Here is a 20006-nt window from a genome sequence, read left to right on the forward strand (position 1 = left end):
CTTTATTCCCTTACAAGTGTGTAAGAAAGAGTCTCAGTGAAGTTGTTTAAGTTCTATGGTAAGAATAAATATAAGCCCCGCCCACCCACCCCATCTCAATTGTGACGATTTTTTTTATTCGTCGTCAGCCGGAGGACGAAGCTTAATTGCAAAATCATTATTTTTTTTGCAAGAAATTACCATGTGAAACATGTTCTTAAGTAAACTTGTCGTTCATAGAAGACTATCTGTATCAGTTAAAAAAAAAGCCAAAAATTAAGCCCCACCTCTACCCGCATGATATCTGTTGTGGTCTATTTTTCATTCGTTATCAGAATGAGGGGTGGAGCTTAATTATAGAATCCATATTTCCCTGTACTCGTGGTTTATGAATCCGCCTTCAATTTTATCACAATTAAATAAAAAACTAAACTTGTACGGCGCTTTGAGGAGTATACACGAAAATCACAGAACTTCATTTTTTTCAAAGAAACACCTTATACATCTTTATTAATTTTGATTGATCCCTTCCTAGGCTTTCCAACCATGATTTACTTTTGAAATTCCTACGCCTCGTTGCCACGTTATTCCAATTTTCTTGAATTTTTCCGGCAATAGGAAGATTTACAAAAAAATCGCAATAGAGTCAATTTTAAAGCCTGTTTTAGAACATTTTCTGAAAAGATAAGTGAAGCTATGCGCCTTGTTGTGGTATCAAATAAATGAAATTTTCATATATAGAGTGTTTATAAAAAATCTATAACTTTACAATTTTCAAATATCGATATTTCAGTTATTTCAAATGGAACACACTTTATTGTCTTAGAAGTGTGTAGGAAAGAGTTTCAGCGAAGTTGTTTAGGTTCTATGGTAAGAATAAATATAAGCCCCGCCCACCCAGCCTATCTCAATTGTGACGATTTTTTTTATTCGTCATCAGCCAGAGTGCGGAGATTAATTGCAAAATCATTATTTTTCTGTAAGAAATTACCATGTGAAACATTCTTAAGTAATCGTATAGTTCATAGAAAACTATGTATATCAGTTAAAAAAGAAAGCCAAAGATTAAGCCCCATCTCTACCCGCCCGATATCAATTGTCGTCTATTTTTCATTCGTTATCAGAACGACGGGCGGAGCTTAATTGCAAAATCCATATTTCCCTGTACTCGTGGTTTATGAATCCATCTTCAATTTTATCACAATTAGGTCAAAAACTAAATTTGTACGGTGCTTTGAGGTCTATACACGAAAATCACACAACTTCATTTTTTTCAAAGAAACATCTTATACATCTTTATATATTTTGATTGACCCCTTATTAGACTTTACAACCATGCTTTACTTTTAAATTTTCGATGCGACGTTGCCACGTTATTCGAATTTTCTTGATTTTTTCTTGGCCATGGAAAGATTCACAAAAAAAACGCAATAGAGTTAATTTTAAAGCCTGTTTTAGAATATTTTCTGAAAAGATAAGTGAAGCTATGCTCCTTGTTGTGGTATCAAATAAATGAAATTTTCTTATATAGAGTGTTTACAAAAAATCTATAACTTTACAATTTTCAAAAATCGATATTTCAGGTATTTCAAATGGAACACACTTTATTGTCTTAGAAGTGTGTAGGAAAAAATTTCAGCGAAGTTGTTTAAGTTCTATGGTAAGAATAAATGTAAGCCCCGCCCACCCACCCTATCTCAATTGTGACGATTTTTTTTATTCGTCGTCAGCTGGAGGGCGGAGATTAATTGCAAAATTATTATTTTTTTGCAAGAAATTACCATGTGAAACATTCTTAAGTAATCGTATAGTTCATAGGAAAATTTTTGTGTATCATTTAAAAAAGAAAGCCAAAGAGTAAGCCTCATTTCTACCCGCTCAATATCAATTCTGGTCTATTTTTCATATGTTATCAGAACGACGGACGAAGCTTAATTACAAAGTTCATATTTCCCTTTACTCGTGGTTTATGAATCCGCCTTCAATTTTGTCACAATGAAGTCAAAATATAAACTTGTACGGTGCTTTGAGAACTATACACGGAAATCACACAACTTCATTTTTTTCAAAGAAACACCCAATATATTTTTATATGTTTAGATTGATCCCTTCTTAGACTTTACAGCCATGATTTACTTTTGAATTTGCGATGCGACGTTGCCACGTTATTCCAATTTTCTTGAATTTTTTTGGCAATGGGAATATTTACAAAAAAATCGCAGTAGAGTTAATTTTAAAGCGTGTTTTACAATATTTTCTGAAAAGATAAGTGAAGCTATGCGCTGTGTTGTAGTATCAAATACATGAATTTTTCATATACAGAGTGTTTATGAAAAATCTGAAACTTTATAATTTTCAAATATCGATATTTCAGTTTTTTCAAATGGAACACCCTTTATTCTCATAGAAGGGTGTAGCAATAAGTCTCATCGAAATTGTTTAGGTTCTGTGGTAAGAATAAATATAAGCCCCGCCCATCGCCCTAGTTCAATTGTGACGATTTTTTTATTCGTCGTCAGCCGAGGGCGGAGCTTATTTGCAAAATCATTATATTTCTGTAAGAAATTATCATGTCAAACATATTGTTAAGTAATCTTTTAGTTCATAGGAACCTGTGAGTATCAGTTCAAAAAGAAAGCCAAAGATTCGAGTTTGGTAAATATCTAGAAAGCTATTAAAGACAAGTATAATATATCGATTGCTTTGAAAACTTTTCTACCAGGATTGAATAAACAAAACTACAATGATACAAATATTACCAGAAAAGGGAGAAATATGACCATTATTGAAAATACGAGTTTTTTAGACTTTAAATTCTTAAATTTGTACCATTAGGTACATTACATTCATAACATTAGCCACTAGTGTTTAACGTTGAGGAACTTTAAAACTAGCTATAGAATTTAAAATTTTCAAAATTTCTTTGTTTAAAGTCGGAATCGTTTTTTCGTATTTGCAGGAAATTTCTAGGAGTAACTTCTAAATAAGATAATTCTCTTCCTCCGCACCACTAGGTATTTCGGTTTACTTTCATGAATTTTATATCTTGGGCGAAAGGGAAAAACGCTTTTAACATAAACCACTCCATTTTATTGGCTTTCATCCTATAATCCTCCTCCAAGTCCCCGGAATGCGTCCGGACAGGTGGTCAGTTTATAATAATTCAGTGCAAACGATGATTGATGGTTGCCACCTGTTGGACAAGCTACCAAAGCCCTCTTCGTCGAAAGCCAGCGCACCGTTAAAAGAATAATAAAAACGCAAAATCAAGAGAGAAAATAAGCAATTTAAATTAAAATGTGCGTCGTCCCGAGATTTAGAATTAGATATTATTAAAAAGTGTACGGATAGGAATTAGCCGTTTTCTCGAGGCTGCGGAATAAGAATCGGGAATAAAAGAAAAGGAGAACGGTAAGAGAGGGAAGGCTGAATAAATTAGTGGTAAAACTGGGATATAAAATTTTGAATATGAATGGGAAATTTTGCATCCTTAATAAGCCCTTTTCAGAAACAAAGCGCAGCTGACGAGAACATATGTAGATGAGGAGACGAAGAAGACCGACGTAGACAGCGGCGGCTGCTTGAATATGTATGTGTTTATGAACGTACCTAAATAACTTATTTTCTATTTTTCTCCATGTCACTGTTTTTAAAGCGCTTTTTTATTGTATAAGAGGCGCTAAAATTCATATTATATCTGACTTTAAACACACTCAGGTATTATGGGGTGCAACAGATAGTCGTATTTTATTTATTTAACTCAAAGAAATGGAAAGTCTACTAACACAAGCATACCTTTATAAATTCCACATACTAAAATAAAATATTTTGAAATTAAAACTGCCCTTATGTTGTTATTAATCGTGCAGAATTTCTTTTCCCATAATTCTAATTTGAAAACGGACTAGACCCTTTTTTTTTGTTTTTATAATACAGTAAAGTTATTCTAAATTTCTAATAATTGGTGCCACAAAATTTTATGTTTGTAAAAAAGCACCAATTATAAACTAGGATTTTATTCTAACTTAACACTCTTGACGTAAAATACAGTTCACCGCCCGCTTATTAGTTACATAATTTCGCAAATTTATTCAACCCGTTTGTTACGAAACAGCCAATAAATTACTATTTAATTATGCAATCAGTAAAAAGTGTTGTCATTTTAAAAATATCCGCATTAACAGTTTTATCGCATAACTCCATCTAGGCACTATTCAGTATTTCCCTTCACAATTAATGCGCTTTTTTGGACAAGAGACAGTTTTTCTGTGAATAATGAGTTTTTCCAATTCTACGATTATTGTTATACTACACCGTTTCCCGGTTCCGAGGTGTAGAAAGTCTATATTAATATGTCGTTTATATTGATTAGCAATCATGCTTTCCGCGGGAATTATTTATGTCTGCGATTACCATATAATAGCTGTATACAAAGCGAGGCAAATAAGATACATGCTCTTAATGACTCGTCGGTCATGCATAAATGCAATTATACGCTTTTTTTATGTAGAGTAGAAAAAATATTCGCCCACATCGGACATTACACAAAGAGAATCTAAATGAAGAGTTTGAGGTTTTATTGCTTGCGACATTAACTGTAAACACCATTAATTAACTTGATTGCCGACATTAGATTAAGAGGTAAAGTTGTTGGTTTTAGCATAAATTATTACAAACATCTCTATCGAACATTGCAGGAGGCATGCATACTTTTTCCAACTAGTAATGTAAATTTTATAAATAGCGGATAATAAGAATGTTTTCTTTAAACAAAGTCAATTATGGTAATGGTTGTGAACAAAGCCATTTTTGAACTTCCAGATTACGAATTCCGATACATATTATAAATTAAAGGTAAACTGCATTTACAAATAGCAAAAATCTGCTCGAACTTTGAAAGATTTTGAGTTGTTGAAAAAATAGTGATTTTGTTAAAATTATCAAATCCTCAAAATATTCCACTTTGACAGTGTCTTGTGTAACTTATCTTTTTTATTTTATTAGATTAGTCATTTAGAATACGAACTGGATTTTCTGTAGGTGTTTCTCGGTCGGGATATTTTACATACAGGCTGATTTAGCGTAAATAACGAATTTGACCTGTCGGATAGGTACCCCAAAATACATTTTTTCTATTCCTTGAATTAAAAAATATCATGAATCTAAGTTTGCTTTCTTTCGCCACTGTCGATTTTAAGCAGTTGAAAATTATATGCAAAGATGCCAAGATATTCGTTTACCAACACCGAAAAGACAGACACGATCTTAATTTATGCAGAGTGTCAAAAAATGTCCCAGTGGCGGCAAATTTGTACCTCCATCTCCAGAGATATGCCGAACGTAGACATCCAATCGCATCCAAAAAATAAAATTTTCAAAAAATTTGAAATTAAATTGAGAAACGATTGGCCTGTGAGTAAACGGATTGTTTTAGAAAATCCTCACGTTGGACAACGGGCAATTGCGAGAGAAATTGGCGGAAGTCAATCTTCTGTTTATCGACGACGTTTACCGCTTGCCGGGCGGGTGCCTTTACCACTAGATTACGGAGGAGCTTATCTTTCTTCGCTTACTACTACGTATTATTGTGCTGCCACAAAGGCAACAAGTTCCACCCGTATCATATGCGGTTAGTCCATGAACTACGAGAGACTGAGTTTCCACGAAGATTAGCATTTTACAATTTTGTTCGGGAACAGCTAATTGATCCCAATGTTATCAAAAACATATTTTTATTTAGTGATGGGGCCAAATGTTTCAATAATGGCGATGTAAACAAACGCAGCTTATATTATTTAATAAACTAATAAAAAAATATACGAGAAAGTTCACATAGGATTCGTGAAACTCATTTTCATCAATTTTTCTTTTAAATGTAATGCATGACAGTGACACTTTGTTTTGACGTTTTTAAAACCGCATAATTTGTAGATGTGTGATATTTTTGAAATTCTAGTGTGAATCAAGGAAAAAATGAATAAGGTATATATTTCGGGTTGCTGCTAATCACAAATTACATTCGTCGTTTAGGCCGAATCACCCTGTATATGTAATTATATATCCATTTGTGTTGGTAGAATCATTGTCTATTCAGATGTTTGTCTATTCTCTTACTGTCTTTATTCTACGTTCCTTAAATCTGTCTAATCACTTTGCTTTCATCAATTGTAGGGAATAGGCCCGCCCACCCACCCTTTCTGCTTTTCTTAGAGGGTATGTCATCTGCCAAAATTAGTTTTATCTTAGCACGTACTAGCCCCGCCCACCCGCCCTCTCTTTCTCACAGGGTATTTCATCTGCCAAAATCAGTCTTATCTTAGCAGGTACTAACGAGGGCGGGTGGGTGGGGCTAGTAGTTGCTAACATAAAACTGATTTTGCCAGATGAGATGCCCTCGAATAAAAGAGAGGGCGGGTGGGCGGGGCTAGCAGCTGCTCAGAAATTTAATTAAATTATTATAAGGAAAGATACTACAGGCTCCAAAGCATTTTCCAAATAGAAATACCTAGAACCTCAAGATTGTTTTAAATTTTTCAAAAAACGGGGTCCTAAAAATAAGTCAAAAACAGGTCAGGTCAGAATTTTCCAAAAATAGAACACCGAAGTCACCCAAAATAGTTTTAAATAATTTACAAAAATAAAATCCATGGGCTCCCAAAATAATGCATCAAGAGTACCCAAGAGTCTCCCAAATTAAAAAAAAAAAAAGAAAACACTGCGGTACTCAAGACTTTTTCAAATTCATGAAAAATAAAACATTAAAGCTCAAAAGATTTTTTCAAGTTCATCCAGTAACAAAACACCAGATTCCTGTAAATTTATCCGAAAATAAAATACCAGGGGACCTAAAATTAACTGCGAACATTTTAAACGTAATCTGCCATTTTCCAGACACCCGGTATAGTATTTACTACAACGCACAGAATGATAAATAATATTCCTAAACAAGAAGTGATCTTAATGCGAAATTGTAAGTCTACGTCTAGATTATAAACCGATATTTATTTTGCAAAGTAATTGTTGTTTAAAGGGTGCAAAATAATTTGCATCTATACATAGGTGTGGTTTATGAATCCACCTTTGTTTGTAATCTTTCGCATGTACCTCTTGTAAAAAAAATTAGAACGTATCTTAAAAAAAACGTATAAAAACGATTGCTCAGTAACTTAATAAACGCTTCAAAATCGTCAAAGTGGTAAATCGCTAATCAGAATTTATCGGTTCCGTCTATAAGAATTTATCGTTTTAAACATGTTTTAAGGTTCTTGTTCTGGAAAAACGACTACATTTATTAAGAAAAAAGGCAAAATATAAGCCCCGCCACTCGCTCTATCTCAACTGTGCTAATTTTTTTTAATAGTCGAGAGCCAAAGGAGCGGAATTCAAATTCAAAATTCTTATTATTTCACTACAAGGAATTCCCATGTAAGACATTTTTTTGAGTATCCTGTTATCCACAGAATGCTGTGTAGATATATTAAGAAAAAATTAAAGGCAAAGATTAAGCCGCACCCTTACCTGCCCCGGTCTAAATCGTAATGAAGATTTCATTCGTTTCCAGATCTAGGGGCGGAGTCAAATTGCAAAATCCATATTTCCTTAGAAAATTTACTATTTTAAAGGTGTTTTAAGTTTCTAAAATTAAAAAAACATCATCACAATTGAGATGAGGTGGGTGGGTGGGGTTTTATATTTTGCCTTTTTTCTAAATATACGTAGTATTCTTTGAACAACACGATACTCAAAAACATGCTTTTAAGTTCTTGTAAAGAAATAAGTATTTTGCAGTTAAACTCCGCCCCATTGCTTCACGGCGAATAAAAAAATCGTCACAATTGGGATAGGGCGGGTGGGCGGGCTTACATTTTGCCTTTTTGTTTTAATATGTTTAGATGTTTTTTCACAACATGAAACTTAAAACATGTTTAAAGTGGAAAATTTGTATAAGGAAATATCAATTTTGCAATTAGGCTCCGCACCATAATTACAATATCCACATTTCCTTGCAAAAACCAGTTTAGCCATGTTTTGCGTTTCTTGCTATGAAAAGATGGCCATATATATTAAGAAAAAGAAGGCAAAACATAACCCCCGCCCACCCGCCCTATCTCAATTCTGATGATTTTTTTTATTCCTCGTAAGTCGAGGGACGGAACTTAATTGTAAAATCCTTATTTTTCTACGAGAAATTACCAGGTGAAATCTGTTTGTTAATAATCGTGTTATACAAAGAAAACTAAATGTATTAACAAAAAAGAAAACCAAAAGAGAAGCCCTACCCAACCGTCTACATAGATCTCAACCCTGATGAATTTTTCATTCGTTATCATACCGAGGGGCGGAGCGTAATTGCAAAATCGATATTTCCCTATACAAATTTACCATTTTAACACATGTTTTAAATTTTTTTGTTGTGAAAAGATGACAACCGTATTAGGAAAAAAAGGGCAAAAAGAATGCATACTAAGAAAAAAAAACAAGCCAAAAATTAAGCCCCATCGGTATCCATCCCAAGCTCAATTGCGATAAATTTTTCATTCGTTGTCAGGGGGGCGGAGCCTATATGCAAAAATTCACCATTTTAAACGTGTTTTATCTTTCTTGTTGCGTTCACCCTGATAACTACATAACTCACTTATTTGAAATTTTAATAAGAATCTTAACATTGATTTAGTAATCCGAAGACATCTAGTACAATTTATTTATTTATTAGTGTTTTACCAGGGGCAATAGGAGCAATTACAACATCTACAAACAATCTGGACGAAGCAAAATAGTAATTTTCAATATTTAAAAAATTATCCGGAAATTTGTCATAATTATCAAAATTAATTTTTAGCTTGCTCCATTTGTATAAAATGTATCAAAACTTACATCTAGAGATGTGTCTTGGATATATGATATGTTACTGAAATGGTGATAACAGTTGAGACAAAATCATTACTCATTTAGACGTTTTATTTACACGGTTGCCATGGAAACCGTGCGTCTAGTCGCTATATTTGTCTGGAATCGGGTCCTGCTCGAGTTTCATTTTCAGTTGCGAGTTTCATTTTCATTCTGCGCGAGTGAAATCGTTTAATTTCGAATGAAAATGATTTAAAACCAAAGGCGTGTGGACAGGTACTTGTTTACTTTTATTGAATGTATTTTTGTATTTATTTCCTTCACAGAATTTCGTCTATTAATTGGTAATAACAGCCTGGTTTATATCTTCATATTTAACTCATCCATCAAATTGTGTCCCCCCGTTTCAAAAGGTCACGAACTGCCACTGTGTTTTATTATTCTATTATGTATCCTTACCAAAAATTACCAAACAAATCTCTATTCAAAAATAAGTTGTTATATGTATTGGTGATAATTTCAAGACGAAAAATCTTTCTAAATCTAAATAGTTTTAGACCATTTTTTCGTATAAACTTGAATTTTTTTTAACTAGATGTAAACGACTAATTCTCATGATCAATTTGATTGCATTCAAATCACAAATATTCCGCCCCACTAATGTCGGTGGCTCGCAAGGGTTGAACAATGAAATATTGCCGAGTCATTTCACATTTCCGCAAACGCGTAAGATTCGGTTTAGATATAGGACCCTATATTCACACTTTTAACATCGAAGTATATCTATTTAATTTGCGTACTTACGGTACTTCTACCTAGTGTTCCTAGATAATAATTATAAGAAGAATAAGGCAAAGAACGTGATTCATTTTTATTGGTGCAACATTTTTTCCATGAAATTTGAACGATGACCGGCTGCAGCGTGAAAGGTTGTAAAAATAGATCCGAATAGATTGGGCCTTCAGCAAGTTTAATATGGCTGTCTATAAGGAAACTATAGAATTCCTTCAAGAGTTCATTAAGTTATTTTTAAACTTAAAAGTCGCTCCTGACAAATTTCGAAAAGCAATTTGGAAGCCTATTCAAACAGGTGTTATACTAACTACAATATCAATTTTAGACCTGCAAAACTTGTTTTTGAACGAAAAAAAATTCTCATATTTATTGACATTGAGATTTTCTCAAGACTGTTTAGAAAATGTATTTTCCCAAATTCGGTCAAGATATCCACTCCCTACGGCCGTTCAATTTAAATATGACTTAAAACTTTCTCAGTTTCTCAATATTTGGACGTTTCAAATAACTCAAGTTACGAAACCGAGAAAACAACACCTTTAGTTGGTTTTTTGAGTTATATTAAAAATAATAATAGAAAAGAAAACGATGTTCTTAAAGGAAAAGAAAATTTAGCTTTACCTAGAATTTGGAATTTGAAGAAAAAAGAACTTTCTTTGAGAGAAAAAATGCTTTGTACAGTTGCACAGGTTACGTTGTTAAAAGTTTGATAAAAAATCAAAATTTTTGCAAAAAATGTGGTGTTGCTTTGGTCTCTAAGAAGAATTGTAATGAAAATTACGCAAAATATGTGGCATTAAAAGAATATAAAACTGATGCTTTACATTACGCTTCAGAGAACGCGTTCCAAATAGCAATTTAGTAGAGCAAATATTTTGTAATTTGAGAGATTATTTAAAGAATAATAATTTTTGCATTGGTAATGTTTTGGAAGTCATGAAGAAAGAAATTAAGAAAAATTCGACTTATCGCTCAATACAATTTCCAACATGCTGCAACAGCAAAACATAATTTACTGCAAGAATGATAGTTTACCGTCTGAAAAACTATACCAGAAAAGCTAAAGAAGAAAAAAGAAAAAAACAAAGAATAAAATGCTCCAGCAAAAGCCATGCAATGAGGGATTTGGTTGAAAATGGAAATCCAAAATTTGAAAAATAATAAAGAGTAACAGTTTTGTTGTCCAAAATTCCTTGAGTTTATATTAAAACTATTTAACTGACAAATTTCGAGATGAAAAATAATTACCTGCGATATTTTGTTTATTATACATATTATGGAAATAAGCTTAACACCACTATTTCAATAGTAGCCACTATTTAAAATTCTCTTAGTAACGCCACTGACCTTTTGGCTATCATTATATTATTTAGGTACACTAGTTCTACCCATCACTCTGTATACAGGGATGTTGAAGAATGAACATTAAACATCAAACAGAACTTCCGTTACCACATTTTTTGTTTATCATAAAACAATACAACTTTATGCAGAAATCTTATAGATAAAACGCGAGCGACTTTTCCTCCGCAGCATCAGAACGTCCCCATGTTTTTGGGAATAAACCGTTGAAGCAGCAAGCAAATCGTTTTACCGCATCTCCAGCACCTGGTCCTTTTCACAATCCTTCGAAGGTGTCGCGACTCGCGAGACGGTGTCCTACCCTCCTTTCCCTCGTTATAAAAAGAGTGACTACAATACAGGGGAAAACACAGACAGGGAGTAATCCTCTTTGCCGATTCAGACGATACACAATGCCGGACAAGATAATATTCAGTTCAGCGACTCAGACGCGAAGAATTTCGCTGAAAAACGTACGTGGTGGCACGAGCAGGGCCGTCGGTTCCCCGCAAATAGCCCCGTCGACGTTTTAAATACATTATATTCAATGGTTAATTGAAAATCCACTTTAAAGTTGCGAGCAGCTCCAGAATTGCAATCAACGATACAATTTCCACATTTTTAAATCTAATTTTAATGTAATGAGAGGATGCGGATACAAGAGAAGGGCGTCTGAAAAAGGAGCACGTAAAATATAGGAAAGAATGCTAATTAATTATTCCGAGGAGTTGAGCCGCCGAGAATGATTAGCATTCTGGGCTGAGCAGAGGTTTCCGAAACGATATGAACCCCCCTGTCGCCGCCCCCGGGACCTTGTCGATTTTTAAACGGCGCTGCATCCGATGGGGAGCGGCGTTTTGCTCGTTTTGGCGCTGGCTTGCATTCGAATCGGGTTTCATTTGCGGCCAGATTGATTCTACAAATATTGAAATATGCACCCCCCTTATTTATTATTTTTGATTGACGGGTTTGAAAGACTAATTCCGTTGGTGGAGCGGTGGACGGCTGGAGAGAGACCACTTTTGTAGCAGTCGACGTACAAAGATTTGCGTCTCGAAATGTCGGGAACACATGCCTCCCTTTTACAGATTTCATTTCGTACGTACTTAAAAAATGAATTTCATGTGCTCGTAAAATATTTTGTCCGTATGTTCTTTTTTCCTCATAATTAAATCTAGCAACTAAGTTGAAGCTAACAGTGTAGATTTATTGAACAGAGCGTCGCTCAAATAGCGACTGTGAAATTGTCAGACTTTTACAAAAATAGCTGCTATATTTTAGGGACAATAATATTGTTACCAACAGTAAAATTCCAGCAATGGTGCCTCATATATAAAATAGATTTATTTAGTTGTCAACATCCAGTTTGCATTAAAACTTTGGATATTTTCTACCATAATATTATGATATTTATCGAGTATACTAAAACTATACCACTATTATGCCGTTAAAAAAACCTAAGCAAAATAAGATATACTTAATCAAAATTAAAGCGTTTTTATCAATTTAAATGAGTACTTCGCCCGAATGCTTTGGTAGTGATCTGGCTTCTTTTCACACTCGGTCCAGACCAAGGTTGTTTAGCTTTGCCAGCACATTGCATTGCACATTTTCATTCTTGTTGATGTATAGTCGTGGAAATACTCCTAATCAAAAACACTTAGAATGTGACATTTTTTAGTAACTTTTCGTAGGTGATTTCTTATATGTTACGAATATGTTGCTATGGATAGATCTAAATTTCAAATTCGCAATTATTGAAAGGTACATGTAGGGGAACGAGGGGCTTGTTGTAACAGTTTTTAGGAAAACGAATATAATTTGGTATCTATTAGCTGTTTGACCATTATAAAAGTATCTATCGGTAGTTTAACTATTCCCCTATTGGACTGAACAGGCAAAAGGTCAAAATTGTTCATCTTCACTTCACACCAGGCATTTTCTTAAAAAAAGTGCACTGTTACAACTTGCCCCGTGGTTGGGGCTAGTTGTAACAGCCATGAGACAGGTAGTAACAGTAAAAATAAAGCTGATGTTGATACATATTTAGACTTTATTTTTCAAAAATCAACACAACACTTCAATATATACTTTTTTTTTTCAGTAAAACTGAAAGAAACTTTTAGAAAAAGAGTCATTATTAAAGATTTGAGTTTTGTCTTCCTTTTTCTTAATATATCTGGAAAGCGATATACGGCATAGGTCAAAATTTTGGCTCGCTTTTCGTATGCTAGGTACGAGATTTGTAGAAGTGAATTTGGGATAAGTTGTAACATGTTACAACTTCCCTCAAAGCTATTGTTACAACATGCCGCGTAGCACAATTTTCTACATTTAATTACATTTCGACAAAATTATGTGGGTTAGCGTCAAAATGTGTAAGGAATATCGAAGCTGAGTAATTTTTGAGCTACATGCAAAACTAAAAGTTTTAAATTAATTAATAACTAATACGAAAAACCAAATTTTACTAAAACAATATTTTACATTACATGGCCAAAACGAAACACGTGCACACATCCACTCACTGCGCTGGCTCAAGGAACAGTGGTTGTGATGACATGATGTCTTATGGTGCAAGAATTAAAGTCAGTGAAAAACCTGACGTTAAAGAGTTTAAATTGCGGGTAAAAATTTAGTGTTACAACTTACCCCTGTTACAACAAGCCCCTAGTTCCCCTACTAAAAAAGGAAATTCAAAAAGTAGACCATCAAAAACTATTATATTCTGCTATTATGTTAAACCCATGAACCAAAAAACTGGTAAATTTTTACCTTTCTTTTTCATAAACTGGATCATTTAATTAGTTAATTAATTTTTTCCTTTGTGTTGGTGGTATTCACGTAAAAAAAATGTTCTTTTTAATTTAACTGAAGACCGTTCCAGCAAAAATAATCGGTTACTACTTTCCTTAAATTTGAAACCAATTTTCCTTATCCAGTTGGTTGACGATCTAGGGCCAACGTTAAAATCGGGAATCTCTTCCATTACTCGATCTTGCAGCAACTTGATAGTAATGTATTCGTTAGAAACAACCATTTTATAGATAATCTCTCGGATTGACATTAAATCTACAGGATTCACTTTTGTTTTTATGCAACTAATTCTAGAAGACATTTTTCTTGTATTCAAAGTCATTTAAACCTGGACTTTTAGCCCGTAGACAGTTCTGTCTTCCTTTTTCTCTTAAATTCCAAAACATCTTGATTTCTATCAAGATAGTCTAATACATTTGAAATTATTTGTTTTATATATTATTATTTCCTTTTACTCCTTTTCAGAGCATAGGGCCTCCACGAAACATTTCCATTGTTGTTTGTCTTTGGTCATTCTTGTGAGCTCTCCCCAACTTCTCCCCGTCTCTGTTTTTTCTCTTTCAGTAACTCTTCTCCAGCTGGTTTCGGGTCTTCCTCTGTTCCTATCTCATTCCTTAGTCCACTTTAGTGCATGTTTTGTGATGTCCTTGTTGTCTTTCCTTAATGTATTGCCTATCCAGTTCCACTTTTTCCTTTTGGTTTGTTCTCTCATAATTTTTTGCTGTGTTAGTTTCCATAACTCTTCATTTCGGATCTTTCCTGGTCACTATATTTTCAATATTTTGCGTAGACTTTTATTGACAAAAAATCTGGGTGTTCCATTAAAAAAGAAAAAGTAAGCGGCTTTGTGTGTCAAATCGAAAACGATAAAAGAAGAAAAAATATTGTAATCAAGTCGCCATGTTTAACTATACAGGGTGTCTCAGAAATAAGTACATTAATTTTAATCAGTTATAGAGCTCATTGAACTCAACAACTTTTTTTAATAGAGTTTTGTCAAGAACTTTTTAATTATCAAGTTAAAAATTTTTAAAGTTTTATCCCAATTAAGGTTACCCGCCCATGGATTCTCAGTCACCCATGGACACTAATAATTATTATAATTAATAATTTATGGTCAAAAACAGTTACTAGGATACGTATTTTCCTACTCTTGTCAACGTGACATACATTAATTAGAGAGAAATTGAAAATCCTGCTCCCTAATGGCGTACGGAATTTCGTCGGTCCAAATGTGGGTGTTGATTCCCTCGTGTAACCGACCTCATCAGTTGATGGCATAAGAGATACAAAATTTGCTTGTTCGTTTATTTTTCTATTAACCCACTCACAAAAGTTTTGCCTACGTGGTAAGTCTGTTAGTTTCAATAACTGAGCTTTCTGGTCCTGAAAGGGGTACATTTGTTCTTTGAGTATCCTCCAAATATTTCTCGCCGATACATCACACTAGACAGTGATGCGTGCTAGTGCCCGGTCGAGCTTCGACACTCTTCGAAACAGCCTCTTCAATATTAGCAATTCTATTACTACGTAACTTACCTCCATGCTGAGGTCCAAGTTTAAAAGATCCGTACTCTCGAAAATGCTGCAACGTTCTTAAAAGTATGCACATTTGGCAGACGACGATTTGGGAGGCTTTCTGAAGACATTCTTTGGGTGCGAGCGCCGTTTCCCCGAGCTTCGCCGTACGTTAAAATGATATCGGTGCATTCCAAATTTGAAAACAAAGTCATTTCAACACATTTCGTCTATAAATTAGAAATCTGTGCCAAACAAACTTTAAAGAGACAACTGTTAATAACACACACTTGACATAAAAATGATTGTCAGTGTCAAAACGGTTGCTAGGGTACCTTCTTCATTGTTGTTGTACTGTTATTATTTTTAAGTTATTATTTAAGATGAACATAGACGGCTCGTGAATACAGGGTTAGTCACGAGAGAATTACTTCTGAAAATTATTTTTACGCAACCCAAAATACGAATACCATGTACCGTTTGATACTAACTGAATTTAAAATTAAATGCTTAATCCATGATTGCTTTGAGTTTGGCAATCTCATTTTGACAATTGTGGAAAATGAGTTTACGCGAGTGTCCATGGTGGTACCGCAGCCAGTCGGAAATCTCCTCCGGCGCCGCTAATAAATTTGTCAGTGTGCCTCTTGATCTTTTGCAACCGATTAATCAAGAGAAAATTATTTCTAAAAATTCCTTTTACGGCATTTTATTCAAAGGTTACAACACAAACTCAAACAAGGAAGTAAATAATTTAACTACTAATCTGTTGAAAATGTTGGGCATTTTGGGGGGATGCTACGACTTTTTTGTAAATGGATGGCCGAAGAAGTCCAGAGGTTGCAGATTTGCACTTCGAAGAGGCTCTAGGTGACGCAGAGATGGCGAATTAACACATGCACACTAGCGGCGAACAACATTGGTAGAGCACTTACGGCTTCAGTATAGCCCAGATTGATCTGACGGTATGTCGTCGATCCAATGGAGCTCTTGAGGCGAGTCAACGATGAAAAAAAATGTTAAAAATTAATTAACGTGAAAGTGACACTGCCAAAGTCAAAGCAATCATGGATTAGGCATTTCATTTTAAATTTAGATCATATCAAGTGGTACAGGATATTAGTATTTTGGGTTGCGTATAAATAATTTTCAGAAGTAATTCTCTCGTGACTAACCCTGTATATGGGACGGAAAATTCGAAATTCGACTTGAGTTTTCGAAAAAATGCTAGATAAAAAACTTGTTCCGTTTCACGAGTTCTGTCACTGGTTAAAATTAATGTACTTATTTCTGAGACACCCTGTATATCCACACAAAATTTCCAAAAAAAAGCTTTTCAAATAACAAAGTTAATCAATCATTCCGAGACTTTATACTAACCCTGTATATTAAACATAATACGAGTACGTATAATGTAATACTATAAATGTTATGCAGAGTGTTAATAAATGATTTATATCTAAAGAGCCTTGAACACGACTTAACTAAAAAATTTACGACTTTCGAAAAATACACTTTTTTGGTGTTGAACATTGAGTATTGCCATTCTCCGTTAATTTCTTGGCCAGACGGAAAACAGGTTTCGATAATAAATTTATCTTGTTCTAGAACTACATTTTTACGTATCGTTTATGATTTAAAGAAATAAAAATAAAAACTGTATTCAAAGGTTGACAACTAATTGAGAGACGAATTAATTTAGCAAAAAGTTGAATGCAGCGACACATTAATAAATGCATTTCATGGTCGACTAGATGTAAATACAATGTGTATTATTGAAATCTCAAAAGATTTCTGTATGGAAGTTCAAAGAAATATGGTAAAATTTGATTCTAGTATCTTTACAAAAATCCATATGCACATGGTTGAAAATGTACATTATTAAATTCACAGACAAAGGAATACTTCCTAACATAAATTTCAAGTAAAATTTAATTTGCAAAATTTTTCGAGTGGATCTTTCAATTAAGTGCTGCCCCTCGATCTGACAACGAATGAAAAATTCGTCACAATTGAGAATTGAGATCGGGGCGTGTATGGGTGGGGCCTAATGTTTGTTTTTTTTTTAATATACGTGGTATTGTTTGAACAACATGATACTCATAAACAAGTTTTTAATTTCTTGTAAAGAAACAAGGATTTCGCAGTTGGCTCACGATGAATAAAGAAATCATTACAATTGAGAAAGGGTGGGTGGGCGGGGCTGCATTTCGTCTTTTTTTTCTTAGTATGTGTAGACTTATTTCAACAACAAGAAACTTAAAACATGGTTAAAATGATTTTTGCAAGGAAATATGGATTTTGCAATAGTAGGGCGGAGCCTAAATGCAAAATCGATGTTTCCTTATACGAATTTTCCATTTTAAACATGTTTTAAGTTTTATGTTATGAAAAGAAATCTACACATATTAAAACAAAAAGGTAAAGTATAAGCCCGCCCACCCGCCCTGTTTTAATTGTGATTATTTTTTTATTCGCCGTGAATCAAGGGGACGGACCTTAACTGCAAATACTTATTTCTTTGTAAGAAATTAAAAACATCCTTTTGAGTGTCTTGTTGTTCAAAGAATACTATGCTTATTAAAAAAAAAGGCAAAATAGAAACCCTGCCCACCCATGCCATCTCAACTGTGATGATTTTCTTTATTTTTAGAAACTTGAAACACCTTTCAAATGGTAATTTTTTGTAAGGAAATAAGAATTTTGCAATTAAGCTCCGTCCCGTTGGCTCACGACGAATAAAAAAAATCATTACAATTGAGATGGGGCGGGTGGGCGGGGCTACAGTTTGCCTTTTTTTCTTAGTATGTGTAGACTTATTTCGACAACAAGAAACTTAACACATGTCTAAAATGGTAATAAACTTAAATCTTCCACTTTTCTTCTACAAGCCCAACCATGCCTCGGCGCCATTGCTATAATGGGTCTCCACGGGGCTTGCCATACAGATGAATTGTATAAGTTAGAAATTTCCAAATATTGATGACAGTTCTTTGTTCTTTCACTTGTGGACACCAAAACAAAGAGCGATCGGTCGTTCTGTATTACCGACAAACAATGCGGAGTGAGTATAAGAAAATACTTGTATGTACCATCCAACCTGTAGGTATAATTACTTTAAATAAGGTTCCTAAAAAGATTGCACAGTTTCTGCAGCTACTAAATCCGGAAATGTATACTAGGCACTGTTTCCGACGCAGTTGTGCCACAATGTTGGCAAATACCAGTGCCGACTTTGTTACTGTTACGAGAGCGGGCGGTACTGGTGGCAGAGTCGAGGATTCTATATCGAATAAAATTATAGTATCAAATCACATCCTTAATGTAGAAGAAAAAGATGATTATACAGGGTGTATATTTTTAAGTTATAAAGGATTTGTGATCAACACTTTTCTACATATTTATTTGCAATTTTATGTAAAAAATGAACGCCATATTTAAAAATGGAGTTTTATAAAAAATCATTCCTAAAATAAAAAGGTAAATCAAAGAAAGCCTAGCACAAAAACTTGATCGTATATTTTTTATATATTTTAAATCTATAATTATTACTGATAAGGCTGTGATTGTTATCGAATCATTTTTTATTGATAATATAAGATAAAGTACACACAGAAAAAAACTGTCAGGTGTAGGATTCGAACCCACGCTCTCTTTCGAGAACCAGAGCTTAAATCTGGCGCCTTAGTCCGCTCAGCCAACCTAACTATACCTAAAGCCTAGATTTGAAGTCTTGAAAACCAATACATTCAGAAACCATAAGCACTTCTGATTAGATATGTCTTAAGTGATAAGAAAATACAAAACATACTTGTAGCACTACAACTAAATATCTGTTTATCACTTAGCAACACAAAGTGAAAGGGAGATAAAATAAGAATTGGAGAGACGACTCTTAGCTAATTAGGTTTTTAAAATTTAAGAGACAAATTGATGACAAATATTATTAAAACTGTGTGGAAACTTGAATTCTAGTATAAATACACAAATTCAGTTTATTTTATTCGTTTCCTAACTCAGATTTCCGTCATTTACGCCATGATTTTTTAATTCCAACCACCTACGTCGACGCGAAAAGTCGATGTTAATGCGGTTTTGATACACCGACCCAATATCTCAGCCTTGTAAATAAGTAATTCCCTTAATGTATTCCATCAAAATTTTTAATTCTCGGAGCTCCGGGCACCCTCAAGACGCACTTTTAATGTTTGATTTTCCGGCCAATCTATTTCGAGGCAAGAAACCGATGACGGTCATTCACGGTAGAATATCGTCGTTATTGAGTCGGTGTTCGTGTCCACTGAACCTCCAGAGTGTCACGTTCCCGAGTCGAACAAAACGTGCGGGAAATCGGATATAAAAATCAAATCCTCGAGAGGCTTGCCGAGAGAACTGCCGTAAAGTTAATTCGTAGTAATAACGGACCACCGCCGATTTTTGTTATTAAAAAAGAGGGTCGCAGGAAACTGAAGATACTTGCCTTGCTCATCGCCCTCGAACTGGAGGGCCTCCCTACGGCGGTCAAATCTGAAACAAAAAACAGAAAAAGTCGAGATTATTGATCTGGCGAAAGTTAAAACTTCTCATTTGCTTTAGAATTAAGACAACGTACTTTTTTTAAATGTAAAAATATAGTAGGAAAATGTGCAAGTTAAACTATGTAATATACGTTACAGCTGCTCACAAAAGCTCTGAAAAATAAATAGAGC

At 34.1% G+C, this 20006-nt stretch overlaps 1 protein-coding gene across 1 annotated transcript in view; it reads right to left on the reverse strand.

Annotated features, from left to right (window-relative positions):
• Positions 1-20006, reverse strand: part of LOC135125676 (uncharacterized protein) — a 381416-nt gene that overhangs the window by 78702 nt on the left and 282708 nt on the right. Inside the window, exon 5 of the mRNA XM_064051324.1 lies at positions 19778-19824. Coding sequence (XP_063907394.1) covers positions 19778-19824 — 47 coding nt within the window. The remainder of the gene's footprint in view (positions 1-19777; positions 19825-20006) is intronic.

Source organism: Zophobas morio, unplaced genomic scaffold, assembly GCF_036711695.1.
Source record: "Zophobas morio isolate AGI-343-1 ecotype UQ-CSIRO unplaced genomic scaffold, CSIRO_AGI_Zmor_V1 ptg000009l, whole genome shotgun sequence".
Lineage (NCBI taxonomy): Eukaryota > Metazoa > Arthropoda > Insecta > Coleoptera > Tenebrionidae > Zophobas > Zophobas morio.